At 39.1% G+C, this 14,019-nt stretch overlaps 1 protein-coding gene across 10 annotated transcripts in view; it reads left to right on the top strand.

Moving 5' to 3' along the window:
* The window catches only part of ATP8B4 (ATPase phospholipid transporting 8B4 (putative)), a 265,509-nt gene extending 256,955 nt beyond the window's left edge, over positions 1 to 8,554 (top strand). For 9 of the 10 annotated variants that reach the window (XM_073800972.1, XM_073800975.1, XM_073800970.1 and 6 more), the window contains 3 exons: positions 1,656 to 1,794; positions 4,582 to 4,712; positions 6,286 to 8,554. In XM_073800972.1, the coding sequence (XP_073657073.1) occupies positions 1,656 to 1,794; positions 4,582 to 4,712; positions 6,286 to 6,621 (606 nt within the window). In that variant the 3' untranslated portion in view covers positions 6,622 to 8,554. The remainder of the gene's footprint in view (positions 1 to 1,655; positions 1,795 to 4,581; positions 4,713 to 6,285) is intronic. The other variant, XM_073800971.1, reaches the window with a different exon arrangement.
* Positions 8,555 to 14,019: the final 5,465 nt, after the last annotated feature.

Raw genomic sequence — 14,019 nt, 5'->3', positions numbered from 1 at the left:
AATCCTTGCATTCCTGGAATAAACCCCACTTGATCATGGTGTATGATCCTTTTAATGTGCTGTTGGATTCTGTGTGCTAGTATTTTGTTGAGGATTTTTGCGTCTATGTTCATCAGTGATATTGGCCTGTAGTTTTCTTTCTTTGTGACATCCTTGTCTGGTTTTGGTATCAAGGTGATGGTGGCCTCATAGAATGAGTTTGGGAGTGTTCCTCCCTCTGCTATATTTTGGAAGAGTTTGAGAAGAATCGGTGTTAGCTCTTCTGTAAATGTTTGATAGAATTCCCCTGTGAAGCCATCTGGTCCTGGGCTTTTGTTTGTTGGATGATTTTTAATCACAGTTTCAATTTCAGTGCTTGTGATTGGTCTTAGCATTCTTTATATGGGGCATCATTTTAAAGGACAGTAAACGTCATGTGGGAAGGGGAAGTATGTCTCCATGTGCAGAGCGGAATCTGTTTACTATGTAGGTAGAGCCCCCTCAGGCAGGCAATAAATCTGTGGCCTTGCATCAGACTGTGCTAGAAATGCAAACCTTCACTTGGACCATTTGGTGCCTCTGATATGCAAATAAGGATGCTAGAACCTACTTTTTTTTCTCTGAGAACTCAAGTGTTCATATTCACCAGTGGCTCTCTTGGTTTCCCCATAACAGGTTACTGTTTTGCAGCTCTACTGCCATAATAAGTTATTGGAAGGGAGAAGGGCTTGTGAGCATGTTTCCAGATCACCATGAACCCCGGGTTCTGAATTTTATGCCTTAAGTGGATTAAGGATTTTTCTTTGCTATTATTTGAATAACTTAAGAGAAATGATAACCAAAATGAATTAGAATATTGATGTAAACAGATTATACCTGTATCAAAATGGTCATATGAAAATCTATGTACAAATTTTTTTTTTAGTTTTTTTAAATTTATTTATTTATTTATTTTGAGGGCTGCATTGGGTCTTCATTGCTGCGCGTGGGCTTTCTCTAGTTGCAGTGAGAGGGGGCTACTCTTCCTTGCAGTGCACGGGCTTCTCATTGTGGTGGCTTCTCTTGTTGCGAAGCACGGGCTCTAGGTGCACGGGCTTCAGTAGTTGTGGCTCATGGGCTCAGTAGTTGTGGCTCACCGGCTCTAGAGCGCAGGCTCGGTAGTTGTGGTGCACAGGCTTAGTTGCTCCACGGCATATGGGATCTTCCCAGCCCAGGGCTCGAACCCGTGTCCCCTGCATTGGCAGGTGGATTCTTAACCACTGTGCCACCAGGGAAGCCCTATGTACAGATTTTAAAATGTTGCACTTGCTCACTATGAAAAATAGTTTTCCAATAGAAAAATTTTGAGGGCAATTTGGAAAGTAGCTTTGAAATTAGAAACCATCCTGCTTTCTTATTTCTCACTTAAAAGAAGTTTAACATTTTATTTCCTGATTTTTGATTCAACGTTGCTAGATATAATGGCTTGCAGATATAAGTCCTAAAGTCAGTTGTCTACCAGGGAATGTCACATTAGTCCCCTGTGTTGTGCAGAAAGTGGTAAGGCCTATGGTTGGCTGGAAACTAGACATGTGCCACTGTCTTCTCACAGAACAGTTCTGAGGAAACATTACTCAGTAAAATGATGCTCTTTTAATCCTCAACAATCTCCCCTTTGTGTTTGACTTTATTTACAGATAGCCTTGGATACCAGTTACTGGACTATCATTAATCATGTCTTCGTCTGGGGCAGCATTGCCACTTATTTCTCCATTTTATTTACCATGCACAGTAATGGCCTCTTTGGCATCTTCCCAAGGCAGTTTCCGTTTGTTGGTAAGTGAGTCCCGCTATTTGCTGGGGCCTAGTGTCAAGTTGTCATTTATTTGTCTTTGTAATTTATTTTCTTTGGTGGGATTAGGGATGACCAATAATTCTGTCTCTAGGAATTGATTGAGCCAGACATCTGAGGGCTTACAGGCTTGAAGTGAGCTCCAAAAGATTAGGTTTTGCTGTCCCTACTAGATGCAGAATCACTGAGATAGCTGCTTACAGGTTCCTAACAGCCCAGATGCAGTAGACTGTCCCTTTCCAAATAACAGGCATAGCACATATAGATCAGGGATACCTGAAAACCTGTGAAGTTCATGTATGATAGAGGGAAGAGAAAGAAATGCCAGGCTTTCCCTTTTATGCCACATTATCACTGACATTTCTGCCTAAGTTTACCTGTGGAACTTATTTGCATTTAGAAAAGAAATGTATAATTTAGAGCCTTTTAAAAATTGCCGGACATAGTCCATGAGTGGCACCAAGAATAGTCTCTGTAGTTAGACAGCCAGTGTTCAAGTGTCATCTCTGCCACTTATAAGCTGTGTGACCTTAGGCAAGTTTCTTTTCCTTTTCATGCCTTAATGTCTTCAGTTCTAAACTTGGGGATGTTAATAGTTCCTACTTTTATAGCAAATTGGTGAGGGTTAAATGATATAATGCATATGAAATGCTTAGCATGTAGCCTGGTACATAATACTTTTTTAGTAAATGTTAGCCTTGATGATGATGAAGATGGTGATTAAAGCAAATGTGGCTTGATTACTGGTTGGGGACTTCGAACAGCAGATAGGTAGCAAAAGACTTCCTAAAATCCCTTAAACCCCTGAGATTCTATGATTCTACAAAGAGTATACATCTGGTCTATCTTTGGAGTATACTATCATTGCACTCCACATTTCAACATGATTCCCAGCAAGGGCCACTGAGCTTTACACAGTGGGGCTATTAATAGACTTTTAAAGAAGTTTTGAAATCTCTAGTGTGTGTGAAATAAGTTGGTAACAGTGATGTTTCTGAGTTCATCCCAGCAAACTGTGGAAAAGAGAGATACATAGTGACAAGCTACTTGAGCTCGATTAGGCAAGACAGATTTGCATCCACTAGTTGGGAAATCCAGTCTAGAAAAATAATTCTTAGAAGACTGATTCATGTAGAAAGCAAAATAAGAGCGATTATAGGGTTATACATTTCCAAAGGCACCTGAAATTGCAATTCCATTTAAATGCATGTATATGCTTAAGAGTGTTGTATTCAAGTTTTGCCTTCCTCTGTGTGTACATGGAAATCTTTAAATTGTACCTCTCTTACTTAACATGTAATGTTAATCCTTTATTTATCAAAAGGTTCCAACCATGTATAAACATGATGGTTGTGAATAAGAATAAACACATTAGGAAAAAGAGAGCCATTTAAACTACTTTTAAGTTTTTTCTTTTCTTTTTGGTTGCCAAATCTGAAAGTTCAGTGCATTAACCAGAAGACTTCCAGTCCTAAGACAGCATTCGAACATGCATAATGAGACTGGAATGCCTCAACTGGAGAAAGTAGTTTGTGTGGGGACCACTGTCTAAGCACATGCCATTCCAGGAATTAATTACTGGGTTCCAATGAGACTTTTCAAAACTTAAATCAACATTGAGGTTTAAGAAAATTTTTTTTTCCTTAGTAGCCAGAAGCAAGCAGGAGTGTGGTTTTAAAGTGATGCTTGTTTTTCCAGCCATGCCTGGGGGTACTGAGCTTCAGGGAGTTCAAAAAGACATTTAATTTACTGAGTCAAGTTTGTTTCTGCCCAGGCAAGTGGAATCAAGTGCTCTTTGGTAGGCAGAGTCTATCCTCCTAAGACAGAAAATGCAGACATTCCAATAAGGAGCCAAGCATCACACCCAAAGCCCATTAAAATTGTGTTAACTATAGCATTGGGAGTGGGAACCTGGATAATTGGAGGTATCATATGCCTAGAAAACCAACAGGAACAACAGTTCGTAAGTAGGGTTGACATCTTCCGTATAGTTTGTCTGTCTGCCTTACTGACCCTTATTGCTTTGTTTAAATGAACATCCCAGTATACGAGGTGTGAGTATAAAATAAGAAAACTGGCTCCAGGCTTGGAAATGAGTTTCACTACTCTATTGAACTAGAATATTGAATGGCTGAATCAGTGGTTTCCCAGTGTGGAGAATGCTCTTTTCACAAACCCAAGAGCATCTCTGATCTCCTTGGAACCTTGAGTACTTCATAACCGAGTGAAGGTATGAGATAGAGAGATTGGTAAGTCCCTCTGAGGCAGGTTTTTGGGGGCTGTTGCCTGAATTTAAAAGGTTGACCCTGTAGTAGACACAGCTCACCTTTTATGACATAGCCAGTTGAGAAGACCAGTATTTGCGATTGTACCTGAATCCAGAACATACATTGTGTAGTTTTGTTTGAATCCATAAGGGTAAATGTGCCTTTAAAAATAATGACTGCTTTGTAGTTGAGGGATTTTGAGGCTGGATGGGAGAATTCTGCTTCATGAGTGAAGCTGGACTGAGCCTGGATCAGAGATTGGTTGGCTCTGGCTGGCAGTCCCCTAGTGATCAGGCCGTGAAGCAGTTCCCAAGGGTGATCTTACCATTCTTGCACTCTTATCACCACTGAGCATATGATATACTGGGGAAGATACCCAGTGGTTCTCCTAGGTAGTCCAAAAGTCCCTTTCAAAAAAGACCTTATGGGAATAGACAAAGAACCAATTAATTCAATAATTCAGTTCTATTTATAATCACAGTGTTTATTTTTCTTTAATAATAGGAAATGCACGACATTCCTTGACCCAGAAGTGCATCTGGCTTGTTATTCTCTTAACGACAGTGGCTTCAGTTATGCCTGTGGTGGCATTCAGATTTTTGAAGGTGGATTTATTCCCAACCCTGAGTGATCAGGTATGTTGTAATGCTGCTGGGTACTTGAGAGGTTGGTTCTTTGCTCTTGGAATCATGTCCTCTGCCTGATTAGAAGTCCAGAGAAGAGCTAATGAACTTCCCATCAGCAGCACCTACAGGTGCACGGCATCACATCACAGTAGCTGGAACTGCCCACAACTGAACATACTAGCCTTGGGAGTGCCAATGAAGATAACTGTCTACACTAAATGTGGGTGGGGAGTCTTAAATTACAAGTTAGATTGGATATTTTTAAAAGTTGACTTTTAAAAAACAAGCTTGCTGGCAGCATTTTGGACATTTGCTCCAAGGCAAAGGCAAGCTAGAGGGAAAGTTACTGACTTGGGGAAAGTAAAGGGTACAGTAAAAGAGAGACAAGCAAAGTATTAGGTGAAGGGGCTCTAAATTTCTGTAGAAATATAGTAGCAGATTGTTAAACATGGGAGAGAGGTTACTTTCTGAACAGATTAAGAAAGGGAACAGCAACATGATAGCTGGATTGGAAAACATAAAGTTAGAAGAAAAACAGAACAGATTCTAGAAATACCTAAGTCAAGGGATTGACAGAACATATTTCAGTATTTTATGGAAGGAGGAGTATAAGCAACACAATGTCAAATTAGGTCAGGACCCAGATAGATGAGAAAAGGAGAAAGAGGAGATGCATTTGTAGCTATGTCTTGAGAAGGGGGAAATATGGAGGGGGTGAGTGACCAGGCTGATGATGCTGAGAAGAACTGAGGTAGAAATTCCCTTATCATGAAATCCTTCATGTTCTGGGGCCAAAGTACCAAGAGATTCCTTCTGAAATGATTCGTGGATTCCCCTGTTATGTTTGTCCTTTCCCTTTGGCTCTGTGAGCTCATTCTGATGTCAACTCAGAAAATGATGGATGAGCTGAAGGAAGATGATGCTCATTTCTTCCTATGTTTAGACACATCATGATTTTCTGCTTAATGGCTTTCTCCCGACATGAAAGTCAAAAGCCAAGCAATCGATCAGCTGACCTAAAGAACAAGGTGCTGAGCACCAAACCTTGGCTTTCTTCCTCCTCAGCGTTATAGGGAAATGAAAGAAATGCTAGAAACCCACCCAAACAATGTTGAGCTCTTCAAAAGACCACAAAAACCCCCCAAAGAAATCAAAACACTGAAAATCCCATGGTACTTTGACCTACCACAAGAGTTTGAAATTTTGTGGCTCTCATTTTCTAAATTTTCTCTTAGTCCAGTTACTAATGACTACTGGATCCTGAGAACCTTTAAAAGAGAGAGGAAAGACTTATTTGGGGCATATGGGTCTGTAAATTTTTATACTGACTGTATTTGGCTGGTGCACGTTAGAAAATGTACAAAAGTATGTTCCTGTTCACTTAAGGTGGATGTATTAGATGGGGACAATAATGAAATTTGTCTTAACACTTCTTAATGGTCTTAATAGTCTCTCAGTAGAGATAAAAACTAACCAGTATCCAGTGTAATCTTTTGGGTAGAAAATTGCTTGGCTTTTCGGTGAAAAACTTGATTTTGCAGTGAAGTTGAGTACTTGGTTATCATTGATGTTGTTTTTACAGAAAAGGCTTTCACTTCACAAAGTGGCCCACTGTGTGGAGTCTATATCATCTGGATGCTTCATCTCACTCTGGGTCTCCTTTGTCTCCAGATCCGCCAGTGGCAGAAGGCTCAAAAGAAGGCAAGACCCCTGCGTAGGCGAAAGCCTCAGACTCGGAGATCAAGCTCGAGAAGATCTGGATATGCTTTTGCTCACCAAGAGGGCTATGGAGAGCTTATCACATCTGGAAAAAATATGCGAGCTAAAAATCCACCCCCGACATCAGGGTTGGAAAAGACACTGTATAATAGCACTAGCTGGATTGAAAATTTATGTAAGAAAACCACAGACACAGTGAGCAGCTTTAGCCAGGATAAAACAGTGAAACTGTGAGTCAAGATGAATTTGAACCACACAGTTATCTTTTTACTTCGGCTGGAGCTGAAATTAGCTGGCTCCAGAGTTTAAGATCAGGGGTTAGGGGTGGGGCAGATGGCCTCGCTTAACCTAAATCTGTGTCAGACAGTGGCCAGTGCCATCCAATAGAGATGTGCGCTACTGAAAACCAGGTCAGAGGTCACTGTCCAATTCATGAGTTGGTGGACAAAACCCTCACAATACCAGCACAAGGGTTTTTTTTATCAACCTAGATACCAATCGATCTGTACTTTAGAATCTTATTTATGGAGAAACACTTGTAAATCTGCATATACAGAGAATGGGTCTTCAGGTGAATAAAAGGGTGCATTCACAAGGTATATATCCCAGCTGAAAAGCATCTTTGTGACAGATTAACGCTTATATGTAAGATCAGCCATTCCCAAGATACACTTTTAAGATTTAAAAGGTACACATTGTACACTAAGGTGCTTCCAGACTTACAGCAGCTTGTCACTGTCCGGTCTTGATCCCTACCTGTGTGTTCAGCCAGGACAACAAATCACCTTCATGCCTGAAAAGCAGAAAAACATGTTGGTATTCCACATTTTTCTACTAGAGACAAAGTAGACTGAACATCTTTACAGTAGACCAGGCTGACAATTTGGTCAAATTTATTCAAAAAATTCTCAGGGACATGTTCATGAAATGTCAAAGAGAGACTCTGGAAAGTATTCTAAATACTTTTCAATGACTTTTATAACAACTTCAGTAGTTATTTTCTCTGCCTCATCTAGAGCTATTAATGGACTCAGCAAAGCACTGGAATTTCACACTTTGATGATACTATTCCATGTAATGTATGTGCAAATATTTTCAACATTTCCAGTTTTTAAAAGTTCAGATTTGAAACCAAACAAATTAATAAACAGTCTTTTTAATTACTTATTTAAATATGCAGGTTTAGGTCATTCAGAGTTAGTTGGTTTTGATATTCAGCTGTGAGTTTTTGGAGATGTTCCAGTCCAAATTTGAGTCCATATGTGAGTCATCAGTATAGTATCTGTAAAGGAATTCAAGCATATTTGTGTTCAATCTCCAGTTCTGTCACTCCTTACCTCTGTAAGCTTGGGCAGGTAATGTGCTTCCTCTGAGACTCAGTTTCTTCCTCTGTAAAATGAGGATATACTACCTACCTCATGTGGTTGTTCGAGGATTGTCAAAGCACAAATTCTTAAATCATTGAAAACATAATTCTCATGTTAATAGATGATGAGTTAAGTGCGATTTAACTCAATCAGAATACAAGAGCAAATGTGAAGAACTGGAATTTAAGTAATCAGTGGAAAAGGCATTGATGAAATGAGATTGCAAAGTAAGATCTAAAACTGGTTAGTATTCTAAAGGGAAATAACCTTGGAGGTATTTTTATATAGTAACTGTAAGCTTGGAGGTAAATTTCTCTATCAGAAAACAAAAATAAATGATCATGCCTTATCAATTTTCTATAAATCATACTTCAACTTTACAGAATCCTTAATCTGGTCTTTATTGCATTATTAGTCAAAGTTATATTTCCCAAAAGAGTCAGATGGCCCTTGGGTGGGCTTGATGGATAATGGGCTAGCATGATATTATGGCTCACACAATCCTTTTTTTTTGGCCTTAATTTCCAAGTCTGGGATAACCTTTCCTGAATGGGATCAAATGAGATATATATAAAAGAGCCTAATAAATACAGTGGTTTAATCATAGTTAATGCTTTTAGATATTCCCTGTTCTCCTACATGCCTGCATAGACTTAACTAGATGTTAGTTTTCAGTGTCTAATTTGTCATTAGTTTCACTGCGTTGTAACATTTTTGAAAGATTTGCAAACTTTTACTAAATATTTTGGCACTTGTGGTGTTGGATGTTTAGTCTCTTTATTGGAAACTCATTGGGGAGAGTTTTTGTTCCACTGATCAACTGATTTTTTTTTTCTTCTCCTTTACATGCCTAGGGAAAATGTACATCATTCTTAGGATCAGAGTCAAGAATAAAATGAACCAATTTGACCTATGTTTAAGGGATGGGAAAGATTAGGAATGGTCCACGTTTGCAAATTCAGTTCAAATTAAATAAGGCTGTTTATAAACAGATAATGTGGATAGCTGTGAGAGAAACACATTTATCAGTTTACTTTGGCCCCATGAGATCCAAATGAACTCACATACCCATTGCGAGGTCATTCAGGTGCCAGGGATTATTTTGAGCCTGAAGATAAAAAAGCCTGAGGGGTGACGGTGATGCACTGGGGAATAGTAAAATTTTAGATTTACATAAATATTATCAGATTATTTGGAAAGAAAAAAATTCTGTATTCAGGACTAAAGTTGATAACTATGTGTTTTTAAAGTCTCTGTCCAAGTTTTGAGCTCTTACAGGCAATTACAAATTGTGTTTCCCAGAGGAGGGATCAAGGTGGCGGAGAAGGAGATGTGGAGCTCACCTCGCCATACAAACACATCCAAAAAAAATCTATGTATGGGACAATTCTTAAGGAAAACTAATTGGAAACTGGCAGAAGAACTCTTATACCATAGCTGCAGGAAAGATCTTCACGTAACAAGGTAGGACAGAAAAAAGGCATAGGGTAGGGACCCCCACCCCTGAGAGGAATCTGAAAGGAAAAGTTCTGCATTGGTGGACCCTCACCTGGGGGAGCGAGCAGGTCGAGCCACAATCTGGGTGTCCCAGTCCTCGGGAACAGCACAGAGCAGACAAGCCCTGTTGGCTACTGGGAGAACTGCTGGGATAGACGGAAGGGCTGGAGAAGCCAGGCTCTACTCCAAGGAGTGTGCGTGTGCTGTCTCACCAACAATCATGACAGAGGGAGACTTGCACTGGCAGCTGTCACCTCACTGCACTCCCCAATCTGAATGGGGCAAACACCCACTCCTGCTCACTCCATACCATAGATTGGCATGAGATCTGGGCCAACCAGCCCCGGGAAAATACTTGGGATAGCTACACAGAGACAGACTGGGGTCTGGGGTGTGACCCAGTTAGGGTGGTGGTGGTCATTGTCAGTGCGTGCTTGGGCGGAGCTGCAGGAGCATGCCACAGTTAGTCTCCCAGCCCAGTGAGTGCTCCAGCTCTACCCACTCCACACTGCAGCTTAGCACTGGATCTGGGGTAGACAGGTCCTATGAGATGTCTGCCACAGAGGCAGCCCAGATCTCTGGCAGCAGCTCAGCCACCTCAATTCCCGTAGTCACAAAGCCCCAACCCCAGTCCTAGACTAGTGAATGCTCTGGCCCAGCCACTCCACAGCCTTGCACTAGATCTAGGACCAACACAACAGGGGAAGGGATGTGACCTTAGGCTGCATCCAGGTGGAGCTTCAGAGGCCTACACAGGCAGCACATCGATCCTCTGTGAATGCATGGGCTTCACTTTCTTTAGCAATCACCTCCTTTGGGTCAGGGCATGCACTCGGGGAATGGAGCCTGATTGAGCCTGAGTATCAGGGTTTCTACTCTAACTACAGGGGACCAGACCTTACCCCTGACAAGACGGCGACAGCCATGGACAGAGAGGAAGTCCCACCTTACACCCTGCAGACTTTAGACCCAACACCAACCACACCCCCAAGGGGAAAACAGCCAGCACCCTAAGGAAAGATGTGCCTCGTGTCCATATCAAAACCAACCCTCTCACCAAAGATATTACATATACAGGGTCTACACAGGGATGCTCCCACATAAAAACACCCTTCAAGCCCACAAAAGGTAACAGTTCCTCCTAAATTCATAGAGACACAGAAAGATAAAATGAAAATGCAGAAACTACTCCCAATAAAAAGAGCAAGAGAAATCCCCTGAAAGAAAAAAATAATGAAACAGAGCTCACCAGTCTACCAGATCCTCAGTTCAAAAGGTGGTAATAAAAATGCTAACTGAATTAAGAAAGATTATTGATAGAAATGCAGATCATTGCAACAAGGAACTAGAAACTATAAAGATGAACCATCAGAAAGGGATAATTCAATTTCTGAGATAAAAAGCAATCTAGAAGCAATGGATAGCTGAGTAAATGACACAGAAGAACAAATAAGTGATCTGAAAGACAGAATAATGGAGATCACCCAGTCAGAACAGCAGACAGAAAGACAAATAAATGAAAGCAACATATGCTATCTATGGGATAATGTAAAATGTGCCAACCTACGCATAACAGGTGTTCCAGAAAGAGAAGAGAGAGATGGGTATCAAAAATATATCTGAAGAAATTATGGCTGAAACTTCCCAAATCTAAAAAAGGGAACAGATATCCTGGTACAGGAAGCGCAGGGGGTCCCAAACAAGATGAATCCAAACAGACCCATGCCAAGACATATCATAATTAATATGGCAAAAGTTAGAGATAAAGAGAAGATTCTAAAGGCAGCAAGTGACAGTCATTTACAAGGGACCCCCCCCCCATAAGGCTATTAGTTGATTTCTCTGCAGAAACTTTGCAGGCTAGAAGGGAGTGACACAATGTAGTCAAAGTCCTGAAAGGGAAAAAGTTGCAACCTAGGATATTCTATCCAGCAACATTATTATTTAGAATAGAAAGAGAGATAAAGGATATGTCAAACAAGCAAAAACTAAAAGAATTCAGAATACTAAACCTACCCTAAAAGAAATATTGAAGGGTCTTCTCTAAATAGAAAAGAATCAAGAATTTATAGGAAAGGGAAATCCCAATATGAAAGTCAAATATATAATAAGGACTGAAGATCACTTAAATAAGCCAGTACATAGATTAAAAGAGAAACAAAAATTGTAAAAGGGATTATAACTAAAACAGTAAAAGTAAAAGCATGAAGATGTAAACTAGGACATCAAAAACACAAAATATGTGGGAGAGGAGTTAAAAAATAGATCTTTTAGAATGTATTTGAATTTAAATGATTATCAGTTTAAAGCAACTAAATATAGTTATGGGTCAACATAATGAGCCTCATGGTAACCACAAATCAAAAAACTACAGTAGATTCACAAAAGCCAGAAAGAAAGGAACTCAAGTATACCATAAAAGAAAATCATCAAACCCAAACAGGAAAATCAAAAAGAAGAAATGAACCAAAAACCAAAAACCAAAAAAAAAAAAAAAAAGCTGGAAAACAAGGAATAAAATGGCAGTAAGTACATATCTATCAACAATTACTTTAAATGTCAATGCAAAAATTGTTCCAATTAAAAGACATAGAGTGGCTTGACTGGATTAAAAAACAAGACTGTTCAATATGTAGCCTACAAGAGATTCACGTCAGAGTGAAAGACACACAGCCTGAAAGTTAGAGGATGGAAAAGATACTTCATGCCAATGGAAACAACGAGAAAGTGGGGGTAACAATACTCATATCAGACAAAATAGACTTTAAAAAAGGCTATAAAGAAAGACAAGGAAGAGCATTGTATACGATAAAAGGATCAATACAAGAAGATAATATTAAACTTGTTAACATATATGCACCCAATAGTGGAGCACCTAAATATATAAAGCAAATACTAAGGGACATGAAGGGAGAAATTGACAATAATATAATAAGAGTAGGAGACTGTAGCAGCCCACTGATATCAATAGACAGATGACCCAGACAGAAAATCAATAAGGCAACCGAGGCCCTAAATGATACAATAGACTGGTTGGACTTAATTGATATTTGTAGGACACTACATCCAAAAAACCCAGAACACATATTCTTTTCAAGCACACATGGAACATTTTCCAGGATAAACCACATTCCAGGTCACAAAACGAGGCTCAACAAATTTAAGGGGATAGAAATTATTTCAAGTAACTGTTCTGATCACAACAGTATAAACATAGAAATCAACAACAGAAAGAAAAATGGGAAAAGAACAAACACATGGAGACTAAACAACATGCTAATAAAAAACCAGTGGGTCAAAGATGAAATCAAAGCAGAAATCAGAAAATACCTCAAGACAAAAGAAAATGAAAACACAACTTTACAAAATCTATGGGAGGCAGCAGAAGCAGTTCTAAGAGCGAAGTTCATAGTGATACAGGCCTCCATCAAAAAACAAGAAAAGTCTCAAATAAACAAGGTAACCTGCCACCTAAAAGAATTAGGAAAAGTACAAAAAAAGCCCATAGTCAGCAGGATGAAGGAAATAATAAAGATTGGAAAGGAAATAAGTAAAATAAAATAAAAATGACAAAAGAGCAATGAAAGCAAGAGCCAGTATTTTGAAAATATAAACAAAATTGATGAACTTTTAGCCAGGCTCACCAAGAAGAAAAGAGAGGATCCAAATAAACAAAATAAGAAATGACAGAGGAGCAATAACCAATACTACCAAAATACAAAAAAATCACAAGAGAATACTATGAACAGTTATATGCCAAATAAATTGGATAATCTAGAAGAAATGGACAAATTTCTAGAAACATACAGCCTGCTAAGAGTGATTCAAGAAGAAACAGATAATTTGAACACACCAATCACTAGAAGTGAAGTAGATCTGTAATAAACAAACAAGCAAAAAAATATCTCCCTGCAAACAAAAGTCCATGACTGGAGGGCTTCACTAGGGAATTCTACCAAACATAAAAAGAAGAACTTACACTGATCATTCTCAAACTATTCCAAATAATTGAAGGATTACTCCAAAATTCATTTCACAAGACCACCATTACCCTGATACTAAATCAAAAAAAGGCACTACAAAGAAAGAAAATTACATGTCAATATCTCTGTTCAATATAGATGCAAAAATCTTCAGCAACATATTAGCAAACAAAATCCACAATAGAAAAAAAATAATCATACACCAATTTGGATTCATTCCAGGGTCACAAGGATGGTTCAATATGTGCAAATCAATGTGATACACCACATTAACAAGAGGAAAGATAAAAACCATGTGATCATCTCAACAGACTCAGAAAAAGCATTTGACAAAATTCAACAGCCATTCAAGATAAAAACTCCCATCAAACTGGGAATAGAGGGAACATATCTCAACATAATAAAGGCCACTTACAACAAAACCACAACCAACATAATACTTCAATGGTGGTAAGCTGAAAGCCTTCCCTTAAATTCGGGAACAAGACAAGGATGCCCACTCTTATCACTTCTATTCAACACAGTATTGGAAGTCCTAGCCACAGTAATTAGACAAGAAAAAGAAATAAAAGGTACCCAAATTGGAAGGGAAGAGGTAAAACTGTACTATTTTCAGATGACATGATACTCTATATAGAGAACATCAAAGTCTCCACACAAAAAAATATTAGGACTAATACATGAATTCAGCAAGGTAGGAGCATACAATGTTAATATACAGAAATCTGTGGCATTTCTATACACTAACAA

The sequence above is a fragment of the Tursiops truncatus genome, chromosome 2, assembly GCF_011762595.2.
Source record: "Tursiops truncatus isolate mTurTru1 chromosome 2, mTurTru1.mat.Y, whole genome shotgun sequence".
NCBI lineage: Eukaryota > Metazoa > Chordata > Mammalia > Artiodactyla > Delphinidae > Tursiops > Tursiops truncatus.
This window is presented reverse-complemented; position numbering and strand designations above follow the sequence as displayed.